The sequence below is a fragment of the Ostrinia nubilalis genome, chromosome 15 (assembly GCF_963855985.1).
Source record: "Ostrinia nubilalis chromosome 15, ilOstNubi1.1, whole genome shotgun sequence".
Lineage (NCBI taxonomy): Eukaryota > Metazoa > Arthropoda > Insecta > Lepidoptera > Crambidae > Ostrinia > Ostrinia nubilalis.
Window position 1 is genome coordinate 234349 of NC_087102.1, and position 8726 is coordinate 243074.

Here is an 8726-nt window from a genome sequence, read left to right on the forward strand (position 1 = left end):
AATAATTATCAAGGTCAGTACGACAAAATATCGTAAAAGCGGGCGACTTTAGTCCTCTCTCTAAATATTATCCGGTCTGATTTGTGTGTATTCAATTAATTCACGTCAGACACGGACGCCCGACGCGCCGACGCGCGCGTTTTCTGAGCCGATACGATCAAATGTCGGCTGCTCCGCTCCCGCCAGCCAGCAGAGCTAGTCGCGCGCCGACGCCGCCCCGAGCAGCCGTCTCCGCCAGGCGCCATGCACGCCGCCACAACCGGCGGCAAAAACAGGAGAATACTCCGCAACTTGTTACAGACTTACAAGAGCATGCCGCTATTGTGGGACAAAAAACACAAGCAATATTTCAATAAAAAAGCAAGGTATGAGGCGTTTAAAGATTTGCTAAAAATCTATCAACAACTCGATTGCCATGCCACAATAATCACTGTGAGGAAGAAAATTGACAATTTTAGGAATACATATATGAGGGAATTGAAGAAGGTAAGTATGGTTTTACTCAGCAATTTGGGTTTTTTCTAAAAGTAACGATTCAGCCTTGTTTTAATGTGTGTGGTTTGATTTGGACAGGTGAAGACATCGCAGCTGACCGCGAAGGAGCCTGAGGACGTGTACGAGCCGACGGTGTGGCACTACAAGGAGCTGGGCTTCCTGGAGCACCTGGTGCGCCTGGACACCACGCGCGGGAGCAGAGCCGAGCACACCGACACCGAGTCTGAGAGATCTGTTGAAGAAGATCAATCAAACAATACGATCAAAGAAGAGGTAAGAGTCTCGTTTTTATTATGTAATCTGATTAAATTAGTGTTCCGACTCGCCGACTTTATATTTATTATCCGACATCTGACAGGCGGGTACGACGATGAAACGGATACGATTACATCTAGGATCTCGGTAGTACTCCTTGTGAGCATAGTTTAGTTCTGTATGATTATCAAGATTTCATAATATTAAATTTAAATATTATATTTATTTAACAATTACAGTTTTGAGAACTTAATAAAATTAGCCAGCTTCGCACACATTTTAAAAATTATAAATAAAAAATATGTCTATTGATTTACCACAAAATAAATAGGATATTAATGGTGAAAGAATTTTTCAAATTGGTCCAGTAGTTTTTAGTTTATTTGTTACAAACATACAAAAATACAAATTCCCTCTATATAATTTTACTATAGAAGTAATAAGAAGTTTTTTGTTTTTAAATTCCTCTAGGACCAGAACCCCCTGGATAGCGATTGGAACGAGCACTACGCGGTAGAATCCAACGACGACATCGACAATGGCATCCAGGAGACCGGGGAGAAAATATACATCTCATATGCTCAGCCCATGCCCAGAAAATCTTCAAAAGCAAAAACCAAAGAAAAATTGGTAACCAACAGAAAGATGAGCTTGCCTATGGGCCCTGACGAAATCATTGGCCATTCTTTCGGCGTGCAGCTGGCGGGCCTGCAGGTGAAGCAGAAGGCAATAGCGCTGAAGTTGATCTCCGACGCCATATACTACGCTAGTTTAGGGAAGTTGCAGGAAACAAGCACCGTGCAATTGTAGTTTCGAAATGAGCGATTGTGCCGGCAAAAAAACTGGACTGTGATTCTTTAGAGTTTAAAAAAATATTAAATTAAGTAGCTTTAAGAAAGCCTTTTGAATATTACGCCCTAAATATTACCCAAGTTGCAAAAAGTGACGAATGATTTAACGAAAATACGAAAAATTGAACTTGCCATTCCTAAAACTTCATAAGGATTCCCATTTGTGTAAAAGACAAAAGTGCATTTGTTCCATTACAACAGAATATTGTAAGCCTATTCATAAATTCAAATCACAATATTGAAGTTGGTTTTTTATGAAAGGAAAATTTTTTTAATATTGAAAATCCTCACCTTTGAAAAAATTATGACTGAGTTTCTTGCACTAGTAGTAATTTAACGCGTACTAGATAATTAATAGTGATCTTAGTGACAGAGATCGAACATTAGAAAAGTCTTATCAAATCAAAACAAAGAACAGAAATATCTAAAATGGTCTGTTTCAATAAAATTATAATTTTATAAAATAATGTGTGTGCAGTACCAACCGAAATTAAAACCTCCCGTCTATAAATAGAAGAGCAAACTCCAAAGAGGTCGATTTGTTCTTTTTCCCCGAGGACGGAAATTAGAAGATAACTGAAAACGTACACTTTGCTATACACAATTCAATTTTGACTTTATTCTTTTGTCCATACGTCTGAATTTGGTGTGATAAATCATTGGTTCGAAAAGGGACATGCATTGTCGGATTTCGAATGCTTTCGTTGTGGCATCTACTGCTCGAAGTTAAAGTTCGTTTCTGGATGATTCGGCGTTGGATGTAAAGTTGTGAGGTGTCCACACTCCGTTGGGTAAACTCGAGTGAAATTGTATTTCTATTGGCATGGCTTTTTGTTCGTTGCCGGTTGCATGAGATATGGATAATGATGGTAACATTGTTACGTTCCTTGAGGGATATAAACAAAGTGCGGATCCCGTAAAGGGTTTTCGAAGACTCGTAAAACACGAAGGGTGAAGTAAGGGTTTGTTTAACGTTTACCTACCTAATTAAAACCTTATTGTTTATATTTGCCCGGATCCTACCTGGAAATATTAAATCATAATAGGTATTGAGTTTGTTTGAGTTGTTGTGCCTAATTGCTCCTTTAATTCTTAAAGTAAAAATCATTTCTCCACTTGTATTGTATCTAAATTATTAATAAATACTTCGTTGTATTTTGATGAAGAATCGTTCGGTTTAAGAACAAACAAGTTTTTTATTCCTGACGCAAACAGATTAATACACGTACACTGGTGTTAGGAGTTGGCGTCAATTTCTAGATTTAGAACGTTTGTTTATCAACCTGCTAGTCCGCTGCGGTCACCTAGACCTAGGGTCCTATCCTAGGGCTTAGATTAATAAAACCTAGATAGATAGTCAGTGCACGAAAGGTGAGGCAGATTTTAGTAAGCCAGAATGGCTTACTCGTAAACGTCACATGAACTGTCAAAGTGAAAAATTGGTAAACACGTTCGACGACTTTTAATTAATTAAGACGGTTTGTGCTGTGAAAGGGTGTCTAAATACATCAGAAAAACTAAAGAAAGTGACCAGTGTTACATTTCATAAGTAAGTACTACGATTCGACGCGTATTTTGCTTGAATTTGGCTTTCAAAAATTAAATACGGGAATGATACCAGTAACAAGAAAATTTATTTCCCAATTGTTCGCCGTACAAATACACTTCCTTTTTTATGAAATCGAGACTTTTCAGTCGATTTATCTTATTGTAATTAGGTAGGTACTTTGAATTCAATAAATAAGTAAGTACATGATGCGTTTTGTTTTTGTTAGTTATAAAATAATTAAAAACGTATTAAAAATTTCCCTACTTTCGGGAAAATCGCCTTCACTGTCTACACTCCCCAACAAAATTGACACTAATGACATAAGATTTTTGCCTCACTCTTGACGAAGCGTTTGTATGAAGACTATCCATCTAGGTTTTATTAATCTAAGTCCTAGGGCATGCTTGGGCAAACATTGGCGGGCGCGGTAATATTCCTATTGAATGTCCGACTGAGGACGCCAATGTCACATTTATAACCCACATTGATATAACCAACTGGATATTATGTGTTATTGTTGATTTGTAATTGACTGTATAGCCTGACCAGGAACATAAAAACCCTCGCCATGTTGCGGAAAACTAATGGTACTAATTTCTTTTAATGGCAACAGTAACTGAAAACTTCATTGATATGTCACCTTGCATGTCAGTCTATTGCTGTCAAAGTGTAAACAAACTTTATTTTAAATGTGCGCAATTGATTTTGTGAATTAAATTGCTAAAATATTTTTATAGTCGTGAAAGAAAAGTGGTTCACAATGTGTTAAAGTATTTGTCGAAGAGAAATACTAAGCGTTTGGACAATATTTTCATTGAATAATGTTTCCGACAAAGGTTGTCAAATTGACTGACATGTTTATCGTATAGTACAGTCCACTATGAAAATTAGCTGTGGTTTGTTTCAACTACCTATTTTAAAGTTTTTTGTCACTTTCTAAGTGTTGAATTTTATGGAATTGGGAAAGAAGTACCGAGTTTGAAGCGTTCATGAGCAGGCATTGCAGTTGAATATTCAAGTTCTGAATTTGATTATTTACGAATAATAAAATAAATCCTACTAACTCGATTGATGGTTTCATTTAATTTATTTAAACCAGGTTACCTATAATAATATTTTTTCGTTAATTTATGAAAATATCAAATTAGCCCGTAATCCAGAATCCTGATACATAAAGTTAGCCTATTAATTTAACACAGGTACGACTGTACTCAGTGTTGCACTATCAAATGCAATTGACGCGCCTCTATGCCAGGGTTTTTATGTTCCTGGTCAGGCTATACATATTATTATAGCCTGACCAGGAACATAAAAACCCTCGCCATGTTGCGGAAAACTAATGGTACTAATTTCTTTTAATGGCAACAATTACTGAAAACTTCATTAACATGTCACCTTGCATGTCAGTCTATTGCTGTCAAAGTGTAAACAAACTTTATTTTAAATGTGTGCAATTGATTTTGTGAATTAAATTGCTAAAATATTTTTATAGTCGTGAAAGAAAAGTGGTTCACAATGTGTTAAAGTATTTGTCGAAGAGAAATACTAAGAGTTCGGACAATATTTTCATTGAATAATGTTTCCGACAAAGGTTGTCAAATTGACTGACATGTTTATCGTATAGTACAGTCCACTATGAAAATTAGCTGTGGTTTGTTTCAACTACCTATTTTAAAGTTTTTTGTCACTTTGTAAGTGTTGAATTTTATGGAATTGGGAAAGAAGTACCGAGTTTGAAGCGTTCATGAGCAGACATTGCAGTTGAATATTCAAGTTCTGAATTTGATTATTGATGAATAATAATATAAATCCTACTAGCTCGATTGATGGTTTCATTTAATTTATTTAAACCAGGTTACCTATAATATAATCTTTTTTCGTTAATTTATGAAAATATCAAATTAGCCCGTAATCCTGAATCCTGATACATAAAGTTAGCCTATTAATTTAACACAGGTACGACTGTACTCAGTGTTGCACTATCAAATGCAATTGACGCGCCTCTATGCCAGGGTTTTTATGTTCCTGGTCAGGCTATATTAGTAAACACACTTCGTAACAGAAGCATAATTATTATAATTAGGTAAATAGCTTACCGCGAGGGGTAGGGGGATTACATTCTTTAAAGAAATTTAATTGCATCTGTGATTAGATTACATATTGTGTAACACAATATTTATCGTATCACAGATAAGATTTACTACTTGAGTAACTTGACCCTGTTTATGAATAGTGAACAGCGGTTGTTAGTTAATGAACTATGTATCTACTCCTATAATATATCCTATAATGTATAGTTAGTTCTATCTGACTTTCCAATTGGCTCAATGTTCCAAATAGCTCAAACAGTTTCAGTTTCTAAGCTTTAGATTGGTCTTAGTTGTATTGCTTTCATTAACTTAACTAAAACTTTGCTTATTATAGAAATTCTATCAATTTATTTTCTTCAGCCAACGTTGGACAAATTCGCTGCAATTTGCCCCAACATCGGCCGCTTACGTAATGTTATTATTATGAATGAGTAGCGCTATCTCGCCGCGAACCATAAAATAAACATTAATACTTTTTACGAGTCCATTTTAAAGCACAAGAAATGGGGTTTCGTCTGTTAAAATTCATTGCTCGGCGAGTCCGTAAAATAGTTGAAGTTTAAATTAAACAATTTGTGAAGAACGTAGGTATTTTTTGGCATAAAAAGTTTAGGTAAGTGTAATAATAATATTTAATTTAAGTAGGTACGAGTAGGTAATTGGATTAAGACACAACAATAAGAGAAAATTTAAGAGAAGTTAATGTATCGAGAAATAAAAATAATGGTTTACTCACAAGGGCAACATATGGCAACGAAACTGTTGATGCGGAAGAAAATGGCCAAGAAAACAACAAACTAGGGCACAGTTAGTAACAAAAACTTAATTTTAGAAAGGTGCCCAAAACCAAGGTTTGTTTTGGTCAATTGTAATAATATTAAATTTAATTAAAAAAAATTTGTTTATTTTCAACTGCAGTAGGTAATTACCAATTAATTAACTCACTCACTCAATTTTTAAATATCAGCAGTACTACCTTGGTTGTACGTTTTAATTTTATTGCTTATTTATTTACATTTGTTAATTCCAAAATATGTAGGTAACCTTTTTGTTATACATGACTTGTTTTACACTGTAATTTCACATTCAAATGATACTATTTAAGTAGGTGGGTACCCCTGAAAGAGTTTAGGTAGGTACCTACGTCTACGATGAAGAAATCTTGTAGGCAAAGAAGTTCTCTCATAATTTTATTTGGGACTCAAGTTCCTGTGGTATGTGTAAGTAGTAAAACAGAAAAAGGTAGCATCTTGAACAATAGACTTGATATTGGAACTGAATTAATGTTTGTTCCCCGACACCTATGACGCCTGATCCCATGGCCTTGTAGGTGTTTGTTTTTGAAGCAACAATTTTTATATCCAAGAAATGTGCACGTGTAAACGTACCCAGCTCCAGAAGGTGACTCTTGGCGCGTGTAACATTAACTACCAATACTTCCAGACCATTGTGTGAGGGTGTATAGAATTCAAATGAGCCGGCAGCGGAACGTGACACCCATTTGTAATTGTTTGTTTGTGCTTCTGGTCGAGGATGATTGGTTTTTATGGAAGTAAAGTATCTTATCATCGACGTTACACGGTTTAGTGCGTGGGTGTGGATTACCATCAAGTAAAGCGTGGAGGCCTACAAGAGGTGCGCACTGACAGTGAAAAGTAAAGATGACCACAGAAAATAAATCAACCGATTCGACAAATTCACGGCTCGATTATAGCTTGCATATGGCCTAACGTGGACGTCTTTCGGCTGAAACGACCACGTCGAGGGCCTAAATAGTGTTAAATGTTGTCCTAGGTATGGGTCTAAGGTCACCAGATTTCCTTCTCGTCTAAAACGGACCAGCCGCACATATCAATTAGCGATGACAGGTAGTTAAAGAAGTCTTTGTAGCCCATCCACGATACGCAGCACATGTTTAACTATGGCCTCGGACTCGGTAGTCAATCAATAGGCGTAGGGTTGCTATGGATCATGATGTGCTCCACTTTTCTACTGAAATTGAATTTTTCTATGGTTTTTTAGGTTAGCTTTGCTGTGTTCCTAAATGTAGCTGGGACGCTCGTCTGCTCAGCACTTTAAACTTTCAATTCAACTTAATTAAACAGAAGTTGTACTTCTTTAAATTATTACAAAAGGACTTGTTAACTTTGTTGTTGACTTGTCTTTCTAATCTTTCACAGGTGCCACTATCATGCTCCCTTCATTCATGGCATTATCAGTTCCCATGCATGCTTTGCATGTCGAGATTGTGGAGTTTTCAGGTACTTAAGTAGTTGCTACAACAATTGGACACTGGCTATGCTGGCTATCTATACAATTCGTTCGCAACCATTTGTAAACAATTTCAATTAATCATGAAATTGATGAATTACTATACAATGTAATTGACTTTAGATGTGGCAAGATGTGGCAACCCTGTCCACATCGCATTTTGCGAGCACTGAACCTGTGACCCAAAAAAACATGCGCTCGCGCACACCGCCCTTCATCTGGCTGTTGTCTCACTCGCTCCCGTGCCCGAGGATAACCATCTCTTTCCTGCGCAAACGCAAGCACTCGCGATAAAATAAACACTGGGCACAATTACTGTAAATGTGAGATCTTTACCAGCAGGATTGTTAAGTGAAACCAAATAAGTTAAGAAGTGGGCAAATAAGAATTTGACTTGTTACTTGATAAAATAACAAAGTGATTTTGTGAACCGGTTTAGAGAGTTTTTTGTTGCTGGTAGATTACATTTTATTTTACGTAGGCACCTTTACGGTCGTTAGTCGGATTTTTAATTGGAGAATGTTAAAAATAACAAACTATCAGCTTTTCGTATACGCTAAGGTACCTACGAGTATAATTAATTTCTTTGGTTGAGTAGGTTACTAAGTGCAACAACTGTATCTTCGATGATATGGAGCAGTCAAGAAATTTTTCAGGAAATTACTTTCGCTAATGAACCAACTCAAATACTCGTATACAATGAAAAAGGGCCGTCATCGTAACTCGTTTATGTCTAATCTTGTTTGGGTGGAAAACTTGAGACTTGTGTAAAAAGACATCTTCATAAGTCAATTTAATAAGCTAAGCACTGCATAAGTGTACCTATAGCATAAGTAGGTAGGGTAAGTGCGCTAGTTTTCGTCCAATTATCGGAGTTGCCAACTTTGTGATGCGAAATGAATAATTATCTTAAAATACCCTTACTCATATGTATCATATAGTCATTTTAGTCCTTATATAGTCTACTTTACGTTAATATTATATGACAATAAGTAAATACCATGGGTTTTTTTATAAAAAACATTTTATGCAAAAGAGGCGATTTCACTAGTTTTCGTCCAAAAAAATCAGTTTTCGTCCTAGTGTACGCTAGTTTTCGACCACTGTGTAGAAAAAAGGGTGCAGTTGAATTATTAACTTAAAACCAATTCTACAATACAGTAACTATGGATTGTGGAATATCATTTGAAAGGTAATTTTGTTAGCTTTGAAATG

At 36.1% G+C, this 8726-nt stretch overlaps 2 protein-coding genes across 4 annotated transcripts in view; both read left to right on the forward strand.

Annotated features, from left to right (window-relative positions):
* Positions 1-8432, forward strand: part of LOC135078619 (uncharacterized) — a 38125-nt gene extending 29693 nt beyond the window's left edge. For all 3 annotated transcript variants that reach the window (XR_010258647.1, XR_010258646.1, XR_010258648.1), the window contains one exon: positions 8349-8432. The gene's annotated coding sequence lies outside the window, so the exon portion shown is untranslated. The remainder of the gene's footprint in view (positions 1-8348) is intronic.
* On the forward strand, positions 120-1648 carry LOC135078405 (uncharacterized). Its single transcript, XM_063972973.1, has 3 exons — positions 120-486; positions 574-768; positions 1222-1648. Exons 1-3 carry the CDS (start codon positions 244-246, stop codon positions 1558-1560), a joined length of 777 nt encoding a protein of 258 aa, XP_063829043.1. The 5' UTR covers positions 120-243; the 3' UTR covers positions 1561-1648.
* Positions 8433-8726: the final 294 nt, after the last annotated feature.

Bases quoted from the DNA above. Each gene is read 5' to 3' on its own strand.
- LOC135078405 (XM_063972973.1), top strand. From the start codon at position 244: ATGCACGCCGCCACAACCGGCGGCAAAAACAGGAGAATACTCCGCAAC. The intron at 487-573 runs GTAAGTATGGTT...TGATTTGGACAG, and splicing joins ATATGAGGGAATTGAAGAAG to GTGAAGACATCGCAGCTGAC. The intron at 769-1,221 runs GTAAGAGTCTCG...AAATTCCTCTAG, and splicing joins ACAATACGATCAAAGAAGAG to GACCAGAACCCCCTGGATAG.